The sequence below is a fragment of the Populus euphratica genome, unplaced genomic scaffold (assembly GCF_000495115.2).
Source record: "Populus euphratica unplaced genomic scaffold, PopEup_1.0 scaffold2.1, whole genome shotgun sequence".
Taxonomy (NCBI): domain Eukaryota; kingdom Viridiplantae; phylum Streptophyta; class Magnoliopsida; order Malpighiales; family Salicaceae; genus Populus; species Populus euphratica.
In genome coordinates, this window is record NW_011499846.1 from 6,769,334 (window position 1) to 6,792,818 (window position 23,485).

General features: G+C 34.0%; 2 protein-coding genes across 4 annotated transcripts; both read right to left on the reverse strand.

Annotated features, from left to right (window-relative positions):
• Window positions 1-801: 801 nt before the first annotated feature.
• On the reverse strand, window positions 802-6,912 carry LOC105136340 (protein phosphatase 2C 32-like). Of its 3 annotated transcripts, none has more exons than XM_011041643.1 (4): window positions 3,777-6,905; window positions 3,155-3,268; window positions 1,970-2,240; window positions 802-1,248 (listed from the first exon to the last, which is right to left on the reverse strand). In XM_011041643.1, the coding sequence occupies exons 1-4, from the start codon at window positions 6,003-6,005 to the stop codon at window positions 1,130-1,132; spliced, it is 2,733 nt and encodes a 910-aa protein (XP_011039945.1). In that variant the 5' UTR covers window positions 6,006-6,905; the 3' UTR covers window positions 802-1,129. The 3 variants fall into 3 exon arrangements, with proteins under 3 accessions (XP_011039945.1, XP_011039953.1, XP_011039961.1); XM_011041651.1 differs by having other exon boundaries at window positions 1,970-2,234; window positions 3,777-6,903; XM_011041659.1 differs by lacking the exons at window positions 802-1,248; window positions 1,970-2,240 and having other exon boundaries at window positions 3,164-3,268; window positions 3,742-6,912.
• Window positions 6,913-14,826: 7,914 nt separating this feature from the next.
• On the reverse strand, window positions 14,827-18,445 carry LOC105136359 (uncharacterized). The gene is made up of 4 exons (XM_011041672.1): window positions 18,377-18,445; window positions 17,904-18,334; window positions 16,495-16,662; window positions 14,827-15,212 (listed from the first exon to the last, which is right to left on the reverse strand). The coding sequence occupies exons 1-4, from the start codon at window positions 18,420-18,422 to the stop codon at window positions 15,015-15,017; spliced, it is 843 nt and encodes a 280-aa protein (XP_011039974.1). The 5' UTR covers window positions 18,423-18,445; the 3' UTR covers window positions 14,827-15,014.
• Between the last annotated feature and the right edge of the window lie 5,040 nt (window positions 18,446-23,485).

The following is a 23,485-nucleotide window of genomic DNA, read 5'->3' on the forward strand; positions in this document are numbered from 1 at the left end:
ATAAAGGCCATAGGGATTGAGAGAGGGCCATCGAGCTACTCCACCGACGAAAGAAGAGAAAAGAAAAGAAAAAACCAATACAGAACATGGGTACCGGGGAGCGGGAGAGTCCAACTCAGAAGTTCGGAGTGCCCAAAGAATAGGCATTAGGCCTCTACCCAATTTGTCCGCGTGGAATCGGACCTATAGAAAATGGGCCACCAAAATATAAAACACATTTGAGTAAACTACCCTGCAGCTGTTGACAACATTCTCTCACGCTATAGACACCCTGCAAGCAAGAACCCTTCCCCTGTAGTAATGTTTAAGATTGTGATATTACTGTGACAATGGATGTTTTTTAAAGTGAATGAATGCTTTTCAAAGCCAAAAAAAGAAGAAAGAACTAGAATTTAGAAACAACCTAGCAGGTGAAGCTATCTTGCGTATCCGTGGATTGCGAGTTCTTATTTGCTGAGGACATGGTGATAAACCCCAACATCTTAGCATCCAAGAGTAAAAAACCTAAAGACCAGTTTCTGCAAGTGAAGGTAATAGGAGCACGGGAATATCCATCGGAACGCAGTGGGAAGTATAAATTAAAGGGCTTTCCTTTAACATTAATGAATCTTATTTTATTAACGAAAACCTAGAGGACCAAAACAATTGTCATCCATTTAAACCAGGCTTCCTTTGCTTAGCTTTCAGTACATCAGATAATACAAGGGCCATTTCAGGGAGAATTTGGTGAACGTCGGAGTGGAGAAATGAAAAATATTAAACCGCCAGGAAACGATAAAAGAGGTGAGGTCGGAGTAGGCGTGCGGGAAATAAATCTTTAATCATCTTATATACCATTCCAAGAAGAAAGGAAATACAAAAAGGACTTTAATGATTGAGGCGGCATACAAAATAAATGGATATACTGGAAACTTCAAGGGGCAACTGATTGCAACATCCTAGCAGCATGGGCTGGTGATTTTTATGCCCTCCTTGAACTATCACTGGATGAAGAAAGGAAATGACAGGAGGAAAAAATTATACTCCTGAGAATGTCATCACTGATTTCTAAATTCTGAATTGCAGAGACGGTTACCACCCCCTTGAAAATGTTTACATTGTTGAGGCAATACGCGTAAACTGAAAACAATTATCCAGAGGATCTCCAAATTTCTCCTCCCTCTAGAGAAACCACCATAACAGAGACATCATCATGATATTTACGTCTGTCCCCATGAGGAATATCAAGCAATTCATGAAAATCCATTCCTGTAACCACCAATAAAAGACAATCAGAGAATTGCTGAAGACTTCAATTTGCGGCAGAAGAAGTATGGATATGGATTCAAACTCGTATATAACAAAGGTATAAGAAAGATTTTGATTTCACTTGAATACCTATGTCAAGGGCAAATATCTAATGGGGTGTGCTCTTCCTTGACAGTTGCAATTGAAAATTTGAGCAAAAGCTCCAGAGAACTTGGACATTCTGCCTTTTCAACTGATATTATGGCAGCCAGACACCACGCGGGTGATTTGATTAACCACATTAGGTGACAGTTTAGTTATTGAATAAAAAATTTCAACGGACTCCTGAGAATTGATTTAGTAACCATGCCAATGAATTTATGCCAGATTTTCGAAGTGGGTTGGATCTTTAATAATTTAAGGTGCAGCATGCATTTGTTTTTATTTTTAGCTTAATGCCTTATTCAATGACTCCATCCTCTCCTTTTTTAACTGAATTACACCAACCTGTTTTGCAGAGCTTCGCAAATAAAAACTACAGGGCCACAGCTTGGTAGATTAAATGAGAAAGTTTGAAAATCAGATAGAGACGTTACAAACCTAAGTTTCCTAGAAGGTATCACTTCCATCCCATCAAAACATTTTTTTTTCAAAGAAAAAGAAAAAAAAAACAGAAGAAGATGAGGAGATTCATCTCTCGGTAAGAAATTAAAAAGACAGGTAGGAAGTTTATTCCACTAACCATTCTTTTTGGCAGCACGGAAGAGGAGTCCTGCAATGAGATACTGTGCAGGATCACCTTCAGGGACATTTTCCATGAACCATTTGACATGAGAAACCACCTCTTCATTGCTGAAGTACTGGTAAAGCCCATCAGAGGAGAGAACTAAGAATCTATCACTTGAGGAGAGTCGGTGGTGAACTACAGAAGGAATGCAGCTCACATAGGGATTAGTCCCCATGTAAGAGATCCGAAAAATCTCTAGCAGAGCTTCATTACAAGATGGCTGCAACCAGCATCCAAAAAGGTTAATAAACAAATAAGACAAGGCATAAAATTAGCAAATGATGCTGACTGTTTACATAAATTCATGATTTGCTAAGCATGGGAAGCTGTTAGTAGAAGTAAATTATTGCACATAAAGCGTTCATTTGATGAGAAAGATATTTGCACAAGCAAAGTATGTAGCTCATTTTCCAATTTAGCCAAATAGTGTGAAGAATAATTATCAATGTGCAAACAGCAGAACTCACAATGAAGCATGCAACTAAGCGTTCAACAAAGTTTTCAAACTTAACATATTTTGCATCCCCTCAACTGCAATGCTACGGTGAAGAATAAGATTTCAAACTAAACTACAAATAACTTATAATCATGAGTATTCCAAATCCAACCTCAACACCCATCCAGTACTCCCTTGTTTCAACAATCAATATGTCAGTACACAGCTTCTTGATTGTCAACATGATAGAACATTAAAGAAGCTCCCCTCCCCACAACCCTTCATAATCCTGCAAACTCTATGATGCCTGCAACAAATGAATTCACCATGCAAATTTAACCTAACAGATGAGTTCATCTAGTCATTGCTGTGGGATGGCAAATACTAATTTCAACCTTCCTCCATAGTGCAGATATCACCCAGCAACTTGAGTTGATGATGGCATCACTCTGGTGCCCTGATTTGACTTTTTAACTCCTTGTGATTATAAGATTCAACTCACTTCTGGACCAGACCAGCATGCCTATCTTATAGCACGTAGATGGAAATGTTTATGTGAACTTTTGTAGACATGTCAAGTTAATAAATTATCAAAATTGATGAATTGTTAACAAATAGCAATTTGTGTTTCCAAATTTTTGAAAAGCTCAAAGTACCTAGAGATACAAACAGAGAAAAGTGGTCAAGGCTGCACAATGACTGACCTTCTTCAAAAATCCAGCACCGAAAGCTCTGGTTACTTTCAATTGTCCCTTCACCCGATCGTTTAAAATCGCTTGGTTGTCATCAGGATGTTCTGCCTTTATTCTAAGCACTTCCTGAAGCACGCAAGAATTCAAATCAATTTTCAATTACAGCATAACATGATCAAGGTGTTGCAATAAACTCTTTTTCACTGATCCATTGGATGTTTTAATGTTTATAGCTCTATGAAAATCCTTAAACCAGAAGCTTATGCCTGAAATGATATTAACCAACAATCAGTTAGGCAACTGGTTGTTAGACATTTTAGCTTAAATCATTCAGATATTGCTGCACCTAGCATGGACTTGGAAATACGATACCTTTGCTTCACATCTTTCAAAACTGGTAAAAGAAAGTGACCCGATGTTTAAGCAAATGGTGAATCACTGGAGTTGCCATGGGTATTCTATCCTGTTGATACTCAAAATGAATAAATACATGCTGGGGATTTTCAGGTTTATTCTAACTCATGATGCAATTGATGGATAGTACAGTAAATGAACATACAAAGGTCCAACATGTAGATAATCATTTGTGGAACACTCACAATATTAGCCATATTGAAAATTTCAAGAAGCACACCTCTTCAATACTCGTGCTGTGATCAGTTGAAAGCTGAACTGCCTTCATCTTCAATCTGCAAATAGAGATCTCTCTGTTCTTGTTGATCATATTAACCTGACTGTTATGATTATGCATTGGAGACTCCTCTGAGATTCTGTCCAGCTCCATACGTACTAGTAACTCTCGGGATCTATTCTTATACCTCATGTCATCCTTCGCCAAAGTTGGATTAGGATGGCGATCATTGGGTCGTTCTTGTGCTAATATTGCACGGCTATCCCCAAGGTTCATAACATACACATCTTGATCCTTCATTAACATCACTAGAACACATGATCCCATCAAAGCAAGCTCTGCATTTCTATCAAGGTCCTTTTCCACCATTTCCATATATTGCTCTTCAGTGTGTTGAAGTCCCCGAGCCATTGCTCTCAAAACTGCATCGTGGTCAACAATTCCTGTTTTCCATCTCCTAATAGGTCCAGAGGGTTCCACCACTCTCTCATCAGCACAAATCTCCTCTCTATGCCAATCATAACTCCAGGGAAAGAGTTTCTTACGCAAGGACTTTTGCTTCCGATACATTTTTCGGATCTTTGAGCTGATAACAAACTTTCTTGTACCCTGTCTTTGAACAGAAACAGAATGATCAGTTCCACCTCCCTGATTACCAGATTGAAGGCCAATCCCTCCATCTTCTCCAGATGTCGTGGGATCTTCACCTCGATGACTAAAACCTTCTCCTTTGCAGTTATCCAATGAGGAGGATCTCGACGGTTCTTTTCGCAAAGTTTGATCAAAATCCAAAGCATCTGAGCTTGGTAGACAACTCCATGATCTGCTTCTTTGGCTTTTAACCACTGAGAATGATGCAGAACCTGAACTGTCGCATGATTCCATCTGCAGCAGCTCGTAAAGCCGAATGCTTTTCCTTCCTTTGCCAGTCAAGTTGGCAGTTGGCATAGAGGCAGAAGCAGGGCCCAAGCTGCTAGGCTTTTCACAATTAGATGATTGCTGCTGACAGCCCCTAACATCTATTTCATCCACAACCTCACAATTAGAAGAATGGCCCCCAACATCTCCAGGACTACACAAGTTGTTTAAGCTGCAAGAGGTTGTTTGACTCGAGTTAGGCTGCTCTTGCTTGCTGCACTCTGAACCTGCCTCAGCAATTCCACTCTTGGACAGTTTGGGTTTTGATGGATCATTGGAAGATTTATCTTCATAATCCCACAGCAGTCCTTCTAACTCCCTGTCAATAGCTCTATGAAGATGGCTCATCAGAAAATCTGGCGCATCCGGACCACTAAAGCCATCATATATCCCAATAAACAGCCATCCCTGCTCATCACAAAGTACAACATGAACCCTGTCTTCCCCAGCCTTGCCATGAGCCCATTGCAAGTTGCAAATGTCCACGTACTCGCTCTCCGATGGCCCTCCTTCAAGACAGTTCCTTGAGGCTTCTGGCCGAAACTTTGGCTCCCTAACCTGCCAAGCCAATTGGGTTACCGGGTGTAAAAAAAACCTCTGCATCCAACCTGTACCCATCAAATGTCTTGATAATGTTCGTGATAGAGTGTTTTTCACAGGTCCACTCACACTCCTCACTAAACGCTGAAAGCGGGGTCTTCGACGACCACGAGCAAGTGGAGCAGAGAAGTTGGATTTGTCAGTGACATCAAGAGGACCTGACATTACCCCCTTCTCGATAGGTCCAGACATAAAACCACCACCCTTATCTAAAGGACCTGAAGCAAATCCTCTCTCAAGAGGACCGGACATAAAGCCATTCAAAGGTCCAGAGCCACGAGGCACTGGCTGCAGAGGAATTGCAGAAAAAGATGAGGTGCTCTCGAATGAAGCAGCTGGCTCTTGCATTTCACTAGCAAACAATGCACTCTGGTTACTCCTAGCAGTTGAAACATTGGCACTAACTGATGCCCCAGATATTGTTTTAAATGTAGTTTCAGGGAAAGTCTTGTTTTGTCTATGCAAACCCGAGGGATCATCTATGATATCATGTCTAAAAGAACCACTTAATGTTTCAGAGTCTAGAGTACTGGAATCGACTGTAAACCTCTCAGAGTTTGAGGGGGTAATGGCAGGGGAGTCAAAAATAGGTGGCCTAACATAGCAAAATGAATGGCCTAACCCTTCATCCAATGGCTCTAAAAATTCTAAATCAACACCATTCTTGCCATTAAAAGCAAAACAACCCACGACACGAGAAGTGCCGTTACCCATTTTGCAATACAGACCTCACAAAAAAGGCTTACAAGACCTCTTACATGGAGGGCTTATCTCACTTCGCACCATAAGCACATACAACATAAAGAAACTCAAACAAAATCCCAAAAACCCATGAAACCTCCCAACCACCTTGTAACTTTTCAAGTATCTGCACATCATCAAATTATCATACTCCGAAAGCAATAAAAACCCGAAACCCTTGTGTCTGAAAAACTATAAATATTTAAACTATAGCTAGTATAAACGGCGAACTGGATTACAGCATCAAGAAAACCATATAAATAATAGATACGAAGCGTGAAATGTGATGATCTAACCTTGGAAGGGAGAGGTAGAGCGTGAGTAAAGCAGGGGATCAAATACGGCAGCAAACAGATCTAAGAGAGATGTCTTAAAAGAGACAGTAAATGGAACACGTGAGATACAAAACCCATGAAACACTAGACTAAATTCTCCTCTTTTCTTGTAACAAATGGAATCTGAAAAAGTCCCCAGATGAAAAACCAAAAACCCAGATTGAATTTATCCCTCATGACTCAATCACGCAAACTATTTATATACAATAGCAAAAAAAATTAAAAAATCAACTGTTCAAAAGGAACCCGGAACAAAAAGGAGAGAAGAAAAGAAGAGGGAAGATTTAGAGTTCAAGGATGGAGATTGTGGAGAAGTAGCTACGGAGGAAATGAGGGTATTTGTTGGTTTTTTTTATTAGTGAGTGAGTGTTGATTAAAAAAGAAAGTAAGAAATTTGGGATTCGGTGTGATGATGAGGAATCAAAGCATTGAGTTCATCAAGGAGGGGAGTCTCTCTCTTTCTTGGGGGTTTCAAATGGTTTGGGAGGGTTTAATAAAAAAATAAAAATAAACAAATTCTTTAGCTGAGTTGAAAAGTCGAGACTTGAGCCTGGTATTGTTGTCGTACTACCATTGGATTAGTTTTTCCATTGCAATTTGTAATTAAGTATGCTTTTTTTTCTAAATAGGCTTTCGTGGCAAATAATCGGCGGTGTACTGTGACTGTTAAAAGTCAATACATTGGCACTATGCGAAAGAGTTCGTTTTTTCATTCAAAAAATACTTTTTAATATTTTTTTATTTTTTATTTCAGATTAATTTTTTTACAGCCATGTATTGTTTTGAATAAATTATAAAAAATAAAAAATTATTATTTTAATTTATTTTCAACTAGAAAACACTTTATAAACAATTGATATTATAATCTCGTACATTACCTCCATTGATTATTGTACTTGTTAAAAAAAAAATAGACGATAAATGAGTAGGTGGAGACATCATTTTAAATTTTGACCTTAAATTTATATTATAATTATAACTGATGATTTTTTAGGTCAGATAATAAGATATTTGTGGGAGGTCCCTTTATGGAAGCACTCAAGAATAGAGATTGTAATCTACAGAAGATATTAGAATTTAGAACAAATCTGTTATGGTATTGAAGTATATTAGTGTTATTTAAGCCCTTTTTTCGGACTGCCAATCTAATTTTAAATGCCGTCTTGTTCCTTTTTGAATCAGCATTGCATGTGTAGGGTTTTTAATCATTTTCACAGATCTTGGTTAAGATTTTAATCAATATCATTAATAATACATGCTTTTTTAGTTTGTGTGTAGAAATACAGTACAAATTATGTTTTAAAATTTTTATTTTTTCTATAAAAAGTTAATTTTTTATATATTTTGGACCGTTTTAATACGTTGATTTTAAAAATAAAATAAAAAAATATTATTTTAATATATTTTAATATAAAATTTTTTAAAAAAATTACGAATACACTTCTAAGCAAATACATACTATTTATTTGATTCTTTTTAATTAAAAAACTAAGAAAGTCAACTGGGTCCTCAAATTTATCCATTTAAAATGAGATGAAAGTTTGTCTCTGCAATTGTTTTTTTAAAAAAAATAGAAGTTATTGCCCCACAGAGGCACATTTTAAATAGAAGTTATTGCCCCACAGAGGCACAAACAAACAGCCTTCAGAAGAATTTTCAAGTGAACAGCTCTCATTGGGATTTGCTAAGAGAGACAAGAACCACATCGAGATTGATCTTCCAATAAATATACGATTTTGTTCAATTAATTCGCTGCCAACTGTTGACTGAACAAATTTGTCATTTGTGAGATAAGTCCTTGCAAGCGATGGAAAGCTACACTTATACTCGACGGATGAATTTCCATCGTTGAAAAATTCTTTCAGTGTTTAGTTTTGTTATAGCAATTTGCTTTTGGTTTGGATTTCCAGCGGCAAATTGATAGTGTGAATATTAATAGTAAGTGCAATCTTTATACCTTGCCAGAGAGGCTAATTTGATTTTGCTCTTATCGCTACTTTCTGACTAAGTTAGTCTCTCTCTCTCTCTCTATCTCTCTCTCTCTCTTCTCTTTCTCTCCTTCTCGCAACATAATACTATTCACCGTAACGGGACATCGGTGAATTTGCCCTTCAGTGTTAAAACATTTGAATTAAACATTGAAAGCAAAACAATGTTTTAACCATGATTCGATTGTTATTTTCAAATTATAAAAGGTATAATACTATTTTAGCCTCTCTCTTTTTCACATTAGAATTATTTGGCTGCCCCTAAAATAAAATAAAATTGATATCCAGGGTATTTTAATCTTTTTAAATTTTTTAACACGATGAAATTATTTAATGACCCTTGAGAGAAAAAGAAAAATATATTAGATTACTATTATTGAGAGGATTATTTTGTATTTTCAATATAATTTTTTAATTGATATCAAATTCACTCATAAATATTTTTATATTTAATTAAATATTATTAAAAAAAATTTGTGCACACTCACGTGTGGACGACGCTTGCATAGTTGTTCGGTGACTAAACTCTTCCTTTTATAATAACATTTGAATTATCCCAGTATTCTCTCTATAAAGCGATGTGCATGGCCAACATCTTTCTAGTTTGGTGTCAACAATCTAAATTATTGTTGAGGGGATTATTTTATCTTTTTATTATGGTTTTTTGGCTGATATCAAGTTGATTCATAATTTTTTTTATATTTAATTAAATATTATTAAAAAAAAAATACACATACTTGCAAATAAGTGACGCATGCATTGTTAGTTGGTGACTAAACTCTTTCCCTTGCAATAGCATTTGAATTGCCTTGCCATCCTATCTGTGAGGTGGTACGCATAACTAATATTTTTGGTTTGATGTCAACAACTTTTTTTTTTCTTTTTTTTGCCTCAAATTCTATGTTGCATTTACAAAACTTTAAAACAACTCTTTAATTTACTATTCCTCCATATTTGGTTTCTATTCTCACTCATGCTTATTATTTATTTTATCTGAAATAATTTATAAAACTATAATTATTTTTGGATTTCATTCCCTTTCAATTTTTCATCTTGCAAATATGGTTTTTATTTTTTTATTGTTATTTTAAAAAAATTAAGTTGTTTTTTTACAATTTCATCATTTTAAATTTTTTTTCATAAAAGTTAATCATCATTTTTTTTATTGTTATTTTTTTTACTTTGATTTTTTTTTAAATTATTATTTTTTATTTTATTATTCGATACTAAATTAGTTGAAAATTAAATATTTTTATTAAAAGTCTAAGATTTTATAAGTCGTGAATTTTAAAGATTAGCTTAGATTTAGAATGATTGCTCGAATTTTTTTTTTCTTTGTTAAAACTTATGTATTTTTAATTTTATTATTTAATATTTAAAAAAAAAAAATTACACATATTTGCAAATAAGTGGCGCATGCATTGTTATTTGGTGACTAAACTCTTTCCCTTGCAATAGCATTTGAATTACCTTTCCATCCTACCTGTGAGGTGGTGCGCATGGCCAATATCTTTTGGTTTGATGTAAACAACTTTTCTTTTCTTTTTTTGCCTCAAATTCTATGTTGCATTTACAAAATTTCAAAACAACTCTTTAACTTACTATTTCTCCGTATTTGGTTTCTATTCTCACTCCTACTTATTATTTATTTTATCTAAAATAATTTATAAAACTATAATTACTTTTGGATTTCATTCCCTTTCAATTTTTCATCTTGCAAATATGGTTCTTATTTTTTTATTGTTATTTATTTTATTTTAAAAAAATAAGTTGTTTTTTTTACAATTTCATCATTAAAAGTTAATCATCATTATTTTTATTGTTATTTTTTTACTTTGATTTTTTTTTAAAATTAAATACTAAATTAGTTGGAAATTAAATATTTTTATTAAAAGTCTAAGATTTTATAGGTCGTGAATTTTAAAGATTAGCTTAGATTTAGGATGATTGCTCGAGTTTGCTTTTTTTATGTTAAAACTTATGTTTTTTTAATTTTATTATTTAATATTTAAAAATCAATGATTTTTTATTAATTTTTTTAATTATTTTACTGTCTTGGATTTTTTTTTAAAAAAAACAACTTCTATTAGTATTTTTCATATATGAATGTATGTTCGTGTAGTCAGTGCCTAACTAGTAGCATGCACAGGATGGCAACCCCACTCCCTGGCAATTCCATGAACACCCACTCCATATTGTTGACTTGACCAAATCCACCCAACGATAGAAAACGAGAGGCCGGCTACCTTCTACTCTCGGTTGTTCTCCTCTCAACGCCCTAATTAATCACTCCTTTTTTTGAATATACACGACCATCAAGATTTAATTATTCTTCTCTCTCTCCTCCTGTGTGTTTTTAAGATCTGTGCGCGCAAGAAGAGTGATGAAATCCGTCAATAAACAATGACATTTCTTATTAAAAAAAGAAGAAGAAGAAGACGAGGGGTTGAAGTGGGCATCTCTAATCAAAGTCTAACCCACCTTCGTAATTATATATTGTTTTGGGGGATCTCACCCACGAGTTAATCCTACAAAATCTCCTAATGAAAACAAAAACCCTAGTCAGGAACCTCCATTAAGAAGAAAGAAAGTAGAAAAACAAATAAATATATAAAAAGCCCATCTGGTCTCTTTTGATTCTCCACATCCTTCCGAACCACCCACGCTCGAACAAGACACTCCTTCTCTCCTGCAATATAAAAAACCTCGAGTCTTTACACCGGGCAGAGCAGCGGCAACGAGACGCGTGTCGATGATAATCACAAAAAGGTGTACGTTTAAAGTATTTTTTATAATTATTTATTTGGTAAAAAGTAGTTTTTATTTAAAAAACATTTTTTTATTAAATTCATGATGAAAAGTAATTTTTTTTATGTATAATAGTATTATAAATAATATATTAAAAATATTTTTTAGTATTTAGCTGTATTATGAAAAATCAATTATTAATATTTTTTTAAATTTATTAAAATAATAAAAAATAAATTTTATAAATTAAAATATTGAATAAAAATTAAAATTAAAATAATAAAAATTAAATTTAATAAATAAAAAAGTTGAAAGATGGTAAGATTAAAAAATAATAATTATAATTTTATAAATTATTTCAATTAAAATAAATAAAAGTAAAAATAATGATGATCAAATCTGGTAGATAAAAAATTTTAATTAAAAAAATAATAATAAAATAATAATCATAAAAATAAAGATCAAATTCTAAGAGATAAAATTTTAAAAAAAAATTCAAAACAAAATATATAATTCTAAGAGATAAATTTTTTTTAAAAAATTCAAAACAAAATATATAGCAATTAAAAATTTAAAAATCAAATTTTATATAATCAGCAAATAACATGATATTTTTAAAAATTTTATAATTTAGGAAAAGTTTTTTACAATAAAAAAGAAAATTTTCCAAAAACTAAACTAATTTTTTTAACAAAAAAATATTTTATATTTCTAATAATAAATAAAAAGTTTTTTACAACAAAAAAGAAAATTTTCCAAAAACAACTAAACTAATTTTTTTAACGAAAAAATATTTTATATTTCTAATAATAAATAAATAAAAATTATAAAAATTAATTTTTAACAAACTAATTTTCACGAAAGAAACATTCCTTATTATTATAGTAAATCAACCATCTTTCTCCAAACCCCCTAGTGGTGTTTTGGATGACTATCACTTACCAAATGGTCATAGGTTTTGACAATTACGTGCTTAGAGATCATGATTAATTGCGATCATATTTAAACCCATTATGTTCTCCTTTATCGTATCCTTGCTCAATCCAACAAGTCCCTACCCACCAAAATTAAAATATAATAAATAAACAAATAAAAACAAAGCTTTCCAGCCACACATGCCAGCTGATCCTGCCAAATGATAATGGCCCGGAAGCATCAGGCACGTAAAAGAGCAATTAATTAATGTAGCATTTCATTTTCCAAAAGAATCATAATGTTGTTTGATGCTGCTTTTTTCTTTTTAAATGATGCTGCAGTGAAAGTGTTAAATTTGGAACCCACAGTGGACACTGCTGCGTCTACATTTACGTAATATTTAAATCGTGGGTTTTTGTTTTCTCAGAGATTTCAGTCATTCTAGGGTTTTGTTTTTCAATTAAGAAGATTTTTTTTTTCAACCACGTGATTTTTTAAATGCTGTTTTGAAAAGCACCCTTTTAAATAAAAAAACGTCTGTTCTTATGAAGCATGTTTCCTCAACAAACAATTATTTAGTTTTTAATAAATATAAATTGGTTTTATTTATCCTTTTTAATAAGATAAGTCGTTGCAGCAACAAGATTCATTGGATTGATTTTTTTTTTTAAATTAACGTGGATATCCAAACCAGCTTGCGTGCACCACGACTAATTAAGATAAATCGTTGCAGCAACAAGATTCATTGGATTGAATCTCCTGTAACTTCTACACAAAAAAACAAAAAAAACAAAAACATTTACGGCCCAAAAACTCCATAAATAAATCATTTGGGGTGAAAGGGATTTCACTTTTTTGAGACCGAATTGAAAACTTAAACTCCTAGATATTAAAAATTGTCTGTGATCTTTAACAATTTTCCAGAAATAGTTAAAAAAATAATTTTATTTTTAATAAGGTTTTTTATTTGAGTGAACCAACTTCCCGAGCAGCTCGAGTCACTCAGCCATTAACTAGCCCGTTTTCCTCTCTTATATATATTTTTTCAGCTACATGACACATTTCTCTTTGTTTAATTTTATAAATTATTATTTGATAACTTGTAGCGCACATCTTTTTTACACAGAAGATTATTGAAGAAAACGGGACATATTCTATCAGTAATAATTATCTTTTTGCTACACCTAATTACAGCCGCATGAAAGGTCAATAAAAGTCATACCTCGTGGCACACTCCCTTATCCAATCATGTACCAGGCACTAATCCAAGCTCGTACCAGCCAACCACCGCCTTGACTAGCCTATGACGTGATTTTCTCCTCCATGAAAAAAATTCTAAACTAGGTATGTAGATATAACCGGCCTCACCAAACAGGGACCAATTTTTCAGACATGGACTGAACTCAGATATGCAATGCACACAGGATACTTTCCTTTTCCTCCACAAGTAATAACTCAGAGGAACTCTCGGCTCACGGGTACAATTTCACAGTAGACAATAGAGAGCCCAACATTTTTTTCTGTGTGAAGTCTCACGCACAGGTGCTAGCTCTCCCAGTTATTTGCGTGCCCTCGAGCTCCTCCTGTCGCTGTATAGAGTACCGGAGCAGCCGTGAATGACGAATTAGCCCAGACCTACTTAAGAATCATGTACAAGTCAAATGTAGGTGTGGCAGTCCTAGTTAGCAGCTTTGGAAAAAGAAAGAGCTCGTTGAAGTGGTGGTTCATATTTGAGTTTCATTTTAAATGAATTATTCTGGCTCCTACCACAGAATCTGTAACTACATTTCATTAATTTAATGTTCACCAAGTGTGTCGTAAGAACTATACCCTGGATGGATGTGGAATTCAATCAAAGTCCCTGATTCAACTCAGTCCCATTTAACTCAGCCAGATGAATTTGAAATTGACAAGCCAGAACATGAAAACAATGAAGTCATACCTACCAAACTAGTGATAATTTAAGGTTGCGGCATAGTGCTCGAGATTAACAAGTCATGTGCTGAAATGTTGGTGGGTATAGAAAGGGATTGAAAGCACAAATCTGCATCTAAGCCATTCCTAACAATCCAACTTTCTTGCCAACTCGAACTCCAGGATGTCAGTGCTGCTCCCATTTGGATTAATTTTAGCTAAAGGTCCGAGAGACAGGATGTAAATGCAGCTGAACAAGAACAGGTGCTGTGGGAATATCACTTGCATCCAAATGGGTCAAACCTTATGGTCCCTTATCACTAGAGTAGATTTGTCTCCTTGGTCGAGTTAAACTCAAATATTCTCCTCTTGGCGATCAATTATTAGTCCATTTGTGACCAATCACGGGGACATTTTAATTTCTATCCTACCTTTTTCCCTTGCACTTAACAGCTCATTCACCATAGATTGCGGCCTGTGAGACACTTTTAATAAAGTCGTAGCCCTAGATTCACTTTAATGTTTCCCCAAAGGAGTTTTCTTTTCGGTTTAAAGGGATGCTAGATTAAGAATTTGAGCGTTTGGGATATCCACAGGCTGATGCACCTGGCAGAGCTGAAGAATACAAGGAGCGGTGGACACATGAATAGCAGAATACAGGGAGTTTTTCTCATTATTGCCAAACTAAACGCATTTGATCTGATTTCTTGGCGAGCAAGATCCAGATAATACGAATCAAACTTCCTGAGAAGATATCTGCAAATGCAATCACTGCTTGACAAACCAATGGGATGAGTCATTAGACAAATAATCGTGGTTTCGGATAATGGAGATCCTACCTGTGCATACAACTCTATATGTAGATTTTATATATTCGACATTTGAAAAGAAGAATGAATCATGAATGTAATTCCTCCTATATTTTCCTTCGTTCTCCTTTTCTTTGTAAGGCATAAGTGGACATTCGAGCCAAATGTACACTAAAAAAGATTATTATTTGTCCTAAAACGATTCACCATACAAAATCGTTGACAAAATATACGGCCCTCTTGGGCAGATATTATTTGGTTGTGCCAATAACACTATTGGTCATGCTGAGCATCATCAATCACTTTCTGTGCTTCTTCTCGGATGCATGTGAGATTTGTTTTTATCTCCTTGCAGATTCTACCTTCAATTAGGTTAACAGGCAACCACATCTTAGGCTTTACATCCACCAAATATGAAAGAGTTGTCTCATACTCTTGACCAACGGAATCTTCAGTTTTGGGTTTAGCAAGCTGCATGAACCATCATATTTGAATCATATGCTTTTGCAATGAAAAGTAGAAAACAAGAGATTCTCTACAGACTTACCGCTGAAAGTCATAAAACGAAAGAAGAAATTATCAGGTTCGCCAATAGCTGTACTCCGTCCTCTAAAAAAAAACTCGAGACCCATTATGAAAATAATTCATAGGTCCCATGTTTTTGTGAGGAGTGCAGCTTTTGATAAACCGAATAATTCCTCGATACAGCTTTTGATAAACCGAATAATTCCTCGAAAAAATCATTCATTGTACATATCATTTACATGCAGTCAACTATTGGGTCAAACACAGAAACGGAAACTAAGAGGCTTGCCAGTGTGCCAGGAGGGTCAATCACAATGTACAAACAATGATAGAAAAAACTCAAACTTTTGACGATGAGACAGATGATATAGCCTCCATAAGGCTGGATGGAAAAGAAGCAAAAATTGCTGATTCTTAATAATTAAGGAATTGAAAGCATTTTCAATTGAGTTCAGCATCTAAAAGGATTATAAGTGACTTGAAACATTTTTATGCCAAATTTTATCTATATAGTTTCATGTAAATCAGATGTCTTGCAGATGTAAATATTGTTTGCTCTTAATCTAAAACACAACATCACGGTCAAAACTTTATACACTGGTTGGAATGCCTAGTTGTCATCAACTGCAGAGCCAAAAGAGAGAAGTCACTAGTGGAGTTAGACATACACATCAGACGCCAAATCTTAACGCAAGACCTTTGGCCATTGGGCTGTGGATTTTTCACCTGGTGCAATGGCTGTGCTCACTGCTCAGGAGTTTGTACATAGCATCTCAACATGCTATCATAAGCCAGTAAAAAAATTGATTCAACGTGCTACCAGATTCTTGGTTCAATCGTTTTGGGACAGTCTCTACAGGTTGGAGTTCTGATAAACTCAATTCTCCAAGCTGCTTACTATAGGATACCTTTGTTACTACCATTATTTCACACCATCCAGGAACTTTTATAACATCAAGTACTATTCTAATTTTCTTGAACACCAGAACAACTTGAATCTTTCAGGTGCCGGCCATGTCAGCTGTAACCTTTCCAAAGTAAGCAAGAAACCAGATCCTATATCATGCTTAATAATGAAAGCATGAAGTTTGCACTCCTAGAAAAAACTGTGCTAACTTGGATAGACTTTCTATTAAGGTCCAAAGAGCTTGATTGAAGTCTCAAATATACAAGGTCATAGCCAGTGAATATGGGGATGCTGAACAACCAAGAAACAACTAATTCGTACCTGTTCAATCGACCACTTTCCTTCAAAAAACTGAAAGTCACCTTCTGTCATCTTAAATTCAATATCACGCTTTTCCCCAGAAGCAAGAGTCTGAAGATCTCTCTCATAACAATCCAAAATTGCTTTTGCATTAAATTTTAGGCCAAATGCCAAGTTTTGCTGTCCAATCTGTTAATTAGAATACAATGATTTAACAAGGTCAAGAAAAAATGTTTCAGCTAAACTTGTGACCATAATTTATTTAAGAATGGGGTTTTCAATTCAAGTCGTAGAAAAAACTCTATCAATGACCTTTGATGCAAGTTTAGATTTCAGTCGAATAAAAATACAGAGAAAGGCAGCACGTGTGTGTTTGTGTGTTGCTGTGCACCTGCGTGTGTGTGCATTCTTGTGCAATTGTGTGCATGTGCGTGGAGAGAGAGAAACAGAAAGGCACAATGCTCACCTATGTTTATGATAAATCACAAGTTAATCAAGGTTTTTAATAACTTGAAGAACAAACATTAACTAATCAAATATCTACTTGTCAATCAATGTTTTTATTACAAGCGACAGACGATAAATGTTGAGATATTTATGGAAAGATCCTATATCAGTCTATTGGTGTCTTGGGGAGAACTGACTCAGTGGGATTCAAATCATGACTTGTCAAGAAGGCTCAAACTCTATTTGATCTTACTTAAGGCCTAAACTTCAACCATGTGTTTTCAATGCCCCATATTTCCACTAAACTTGCAATCCATGACACATTTCACCCTATCAACACATTATTTCTCAAACTCAAGACTTCCCTAATGGAAGAAGGTACCTCATTTCCACTAAAAAAAGACTTCAAAACTCCATTTCGGCTTGTTCTAGAACATGAGACTCTTTCTAAATTTTCTCATCACAAACCAACAACTAAACAGCTTCTCCTTCTGGCTAATTACAGATCTACTAAAAGTTCCCAGTTACTAAACCGTCTAATCTCCTGTAAACCGCCTTTGCTTCAAAGTTTAGGCTCCTGAGATATTTTTCTTGCTCCTTCCCCCTCAACTCTCTCTTATCTCCATTCCGTCACTTGTATGCACACCACTCCCTTCATTTCTTTTTTACAATCATCAATAATTCAATATAAAAAACTCCAACGACTAGAATGTAAAACTACATCAGGCAAGAATATCCTTTTCAAGAATGTATTTATTGTAGCTCTACATATTTGTTCCAAAACAACACTCGATTACGAAATAAAAACTCTTCAACAAAACCCTCAAATATATTATAAACTTGCAGTTCAGATTACATTTTTGAAACTGCAAGCTGCTAATATATATCCTGATGTATATTCAAACATAAAAAATAAAAATAAAAGTATCTACTTCCAGTTTAATAGCGAAACTGAAAATTAAGAAAGAATGAATTGAATTTACCTGATAAAGACGAGCGAATTTGTCTTTCTTGTCAATCAATTTGCTGACAGCAAGACCAGGAATGAAATCAGCCAACTTCTCATAATCAGTTAAAATCTTCCACACAGTGTCGAGGCTAGCATTTATGGAAATCTTGGACCGAATTCTCCTCGAATTCTTTTGAAGCTTCTTTATCTCTATAAAAACACCATCCTCTCTTACACTATCACCCGACTCCTCCTCACCAGCATAAGAACAATACCCATCATCATCATCCCCGTCCAGAAATGTGGACGACCCGGAATTTGAACAACGAAGCCTGGTGGATATGAATTGGGATGGAAGGCGGTGCGTTGCTTGTGAGCTAAGGCTAGCGAATTTAGGAGGGAAAGAAGAGAGCTTGGTGTTAGTGAAAGACGGTGGGAGCAGGAGACAAGGATAAGAGGAGTAGCAGCAGCAGCAGTAGTCTATTGGGACTGCAAAGGCGCGCATTATGCAGCAGCAGCAGCAGCAGTCTATTGGGACTGCAAAGGCGCGCATTATTTCGCTCTCTTCCGACAACAACCCCGCATTTCTTGTTTGCAGGCTGCAGCCAGCCTACTGCCTTCGCTGCGTGTGAGATTTTGGATTTGGTGAGCCCCATAAAAGTAGCTGAGTTGGATCTCTACAATACACATGGGCCTTACACTCCATGGTCTCAAGAATCACGATAAGGCTTGCTCCAGTCTAAAATTTCAAGTGTATTTTTTTTTTTAACAAATTGAAGCAAAAATAACAAGAAGTTAAATTATTATTATTTTTAAAATATGCTAAAGTTATGCACATTCATTTTGAATTAGATAGTTAAATTCCTAAGGCCGGGTTGCTGCATGCCCAGCCCAATCAATAATGAGTTAGATGCTAACGGACATTGAATCAGATATGTTTAAAATTATAATAATAATTATGGTTTAAAATATTTTTTATTTAGAAATATATTAAATTTTTTTTAAAAAAATTATTTTTATTAATATATCAAAACAATTTAAAAATATATCTAAAAAAATAATTTTAAATATTTCTTTTTCAAAATTTACCCCTAAAACGAGGTAGTACCTGCCTAACTTTTTTTTTTTTCGTTGTCCTCTCCAAGTTCAACACTGCCTATCCTTGCGCTAGAAAAGTAGTCTTTCCTCAGCTTCGAAGCACAAACACAGCCACAAAGAAAAAAATTGCTCTCCTCTACTCTTTAGCCTGCCAAGGAAATGGCATCTACGTCCTCAATGCAAGTGGTACACGGCACTCACCTTGTTTTTCAGGTCAGTCTCACTCCATAGTATAATCACGCAGTCTCTCTCAAGTTTAACACCTTGAACCAACAACATAAACACAGAAAATACGCACAGTCGAGAATAATGACATGACATACCTTCGGGCATTGTTGTATCCGCTGCTGCCATGGTTGCTAATTGGATTGGGAAAACCTTCAAGAACCCAGTTCTTGTTTTTGCTGTTGCTGGTTTCTTTGTTTTGTAATGTCTCTGTTTTTGGGCTTACTAATTTACGCACTAAATATATAGAGAATGACAGAGAAATGGTTTCCCATGCCTCTTTGTAATATTCCAACGTAATTTTGACAGTTGGACTTAACATTCAGTTCACCATCTATCGAATCCCGTCTTCTGCGTTGTCTTCCAGCCAGTGTTTTTTTTCCAGTAGTCAACTCTGCACATCCCTGCTTCAATACACTATTTGGCTAGAATTATTGTGCATTTATTTCCTGCAAATGCTTTTATTAATCTCACAGTATATTGTTCCCTAGTTGGAAAGCTATGAATAAATTGAACAAGTATTATACTATCCAGATGATTTCTTGACTTGTAGGTAATACTCATGTGTGGTTTATTTTTATATTTTAAAAGTATTTTTAAAAAAAATTAATTTTTTATTTTTTTTTGTTTTTTTTAAATCATTTTAATGTGTTGGCATAAAAAATATTATTTTAATATATTTTTAAATAAAAAATATTTAAAAAATAACCACATATACATTTCTAAATAATTACTTATTGTACTTGTGACAACTCGCCCTTTGAGTTGCTGAATTCTTAGCTGCTTGTGTGGCTTTCCATGGAATCACTTAAGCATGACCTTCAATTTTTTTTTCCCGTGACGTCAGCTTTCGATGTGCTTTTCTTTATATTTCAGTTCATTTTGGAGAATTCTTGTAATCTATGAATGTATTTCGAATAACAAAAACTTGAAAATGTGTGAAATGCAGTATTAATCATTCAAATAAGGCCAGCTCATCTGCCATTTCATCATTTTTTGCACCGCTGTGCCCTTTATGCAACCTTCACAGCTGTGAAAAAAGAAAAGGGGGGTTGCTAGAGACTTGATTCTAACAACTAATTACTAATCGGTTACTACAGTAGGGGAGTGAGATGATGAAATAATGAGATCTCAAGACGTGTGCTGATCACATGTACTCTGTCGCAGCAAGCAAATTTCCTGTTTAATGACATCACACTTTGATGCCTTGGCCAGTGATTTGTTTGTCAGTAGACTTGCTCAAAAAATGTTCAGAAATATACTAGTTCTTACCTATTCTGGCTCATATCCTTAATATGTGACTTGTTTTGTTTCATCTGATTCATTATTTACAGGCAGTGTGGTTATGACCACGTCGTTTTGAATGCAAGCAGGTCACATAAGATATCTACCATCAGAAATGCCTGGACTGGTTACTCTCAAAGTCCTACTTTGAACTGCCTTGGAAGAACCTTGGCTTCAAGAAATGTCTGGACTGATTACTCTCAAAGTCCTACTTTGAACTGCCTTGGAGCAGGCTTGGCTTCAAGATCTCACTATGCATCGGATTTTCCTGTCATTCAGCTTTCTAAATCATCTTCTATGAAGAATCAAAGAATGATGTGCGTCAACCCAATTGCAAGTGTAGCTACTTAATCAATCCCTTTGCTTTGGTATTCAGTAATGATGCACTTAAAAAGCCTTTAGAACAATGGACAGCTAAGTTTCATTATCAGGCATCATATCTCAATGGGTTTCTTTTCTATCTATGTTAAGTAGCGATACAGGAAATTGAGATATGATTACCAATGCAGAAGATGGCCTTTCTTTTTCCTTGCTTCTTTAGCATCAATCTGCTCTCAAATGTTGAGACTAGCCATGGAATAGGTCCACAAAACTGGCAAAAGAAAGTAAAACTACAACACAGCCCAGTTTCAGCATTTTTTACCCTTACAGGTAGGTGGTACAATTCAATCTACAATAACCCAAAATAAAATAGGTTTAGCCCCACTTTCAGTTCACTTGTCTCCTCGAGCTGGTGCTTTATTTATTAATTTATTTATTATTTAAGAAAATTTTTAAATGATTATATATAAATTAAATTATATTCTAGGTGAGATCCTAAGATATAATTTATATTATTTTCTAACATATTTTCTTAAGTAAAAACTTCTCGAACTTAAAATTTACATAAGCCTACATTATTTTATACTTAATTTTTATTAAATAAATAAAAATAATAATATTCACCTGGTCATTAAGATTTTAATACCATATTAAAAAATTATCTCATTTAAAAACGCTTTAAAGTGAAGTTGTAGAATGTAATTTAATTATGTAAATTTTTTTTTTTTTGGGTTTTCTTTTGGGGCATAATGAAGCACGCATAAGTCACCTCTTAAAACCATGTGGTTTTCATTTTAGTGATTATCCCTGTCTAGGTCCATTTGCTGTTTTATCACCCTTGTGATTTTTCACCCTTTACACGGTAAATCTCCCCTAATGTTTTTTTTCCTCCCTTTTTTCTCTCTCTTTTGACCTTGAAAAACGCTTTTCCTTGCAAATAATAAGAAAAATATGGTATTTACTATTTATTAAATTTATCATGTTTAGTTTTTATTTATTTTTAAATTTAAATTATTTAATTTTCAATTTAATTCTTTAACATTTAATTTTTTAAATATTTTTTTTATATATTTATTTATTTATTATTTATTTATTTTTTTTTAATTTGATTTTTTATCCTTTTCAAATATATTTTTTTCAACTTTATTTCTTAAGATTTTATTGGTTGAGAATTTAACTTTATGATTCTTTTAAATTTATTTTTTATGGTTCAATTAAATCTTATGACCCGTGTTACAAGTTTTAAATCAGGTTTGATTTAATTTTTTTATATTTTTTAAAATTAATTTTTTTAATTTTACCTTTTAATGTATTAATTAACATTTTTTATTTTTTAACATTTTTTTTATGAATTTATCATCATCTCATGTACCAATCATTGCTTCCTACGCGTGAGCTTTGGTGACACAGATTATCTGTTGGAGGCATTATTTGAGGCTTAATCATATGGTGATGTGTGTTTGACCTTCGATGTTAAAACACTGCATGCAAGAGTTCGTAAAGGGCATGGCAACGAAGGATGCTCCTTCCATCGTTTTATCGAAGATTTCATGATCCAAGGAGGGGACTTCACTAAAGGAGATGTGAGCTCACTGTTTCTCTCAATGGGCCAAACGCATACTGCTTCTTTGGTAGGAAGTTGATTTCTCCATGAAGAAATTGTTAATCTGGTCGTAACTGCAGGGAACTGAAGGACAGAGCGTATATGGCTCTACCTTTGAAGATGAGAGCTTTGCCTGTGAGTATTTGCAAGAGCTTGAAGAAGCATATTGTAAACTTCAATAATTCGGAGCATCACACAAACACCCCAATCCTTTTTTGTCCTTTACTCTATAACATGGGTGATTTGACTGGGGTCTTGGTAGGAAATGACTAGCAGGTTGCTAAAATCCTAAAGCCATCATTTGCAGTGAAGCATGTTGGACCTGCTGTGTTGAGCATGGCAAGTGCAGGCCCAAATACCAATGGGGGCCATTTGTACAGTAAAGGTAAGATAGCTTTGGCGGTTTTGTTCCTTTGTTTGTTGCATATGTGGTATTTGTGTTGTGAACGTGAGTAGGTTAATTTATAGTTTTAATTTTTTTTATTAATTTAAAGCTATAATTTTTTTGATATGATTTATTAATTATTAAGGGTGTGCCATAGGTTTACAAGAATTAGCACTCTTTACTAGAAAACCCACTAAACAGTGGAGATATTTTTTTATTGTTCTGACCGTATAGGGTTAGTTTAATTATTTTTTATTTAAAAAATTAGTGTTAAATATTATTCAATGACACTATATAAATAGACGGAAATCGCTTGATGACATAACATTTACAGTATTTGATTGCAATTCTAATTTTGTTTCTAATTGTATTTTATCTGATGTTGTTGTACTCTTAGAAAATTTATAAAAATTGTAATCCTTGTCGGATGCATTTTATACATGATGGAATTATAAATAGTTAAATAGAATAATAAAAAATATTTTATATAAAGTATTATTTATTTCATAATATAATAACAATAGTTAAATCTATAATATTTAAATTAAAAACTATTAATATTAATATATATTTTTTAAAATTACTTTATAACTTCAATTTCAAAAGCATTTTTAATCAAATACATTAAATTATTTTTTGTTTAATCTTAATTTCAATTGTAGTTTTACCTAAACATATATTTTTTCAAATCAATCTTAAC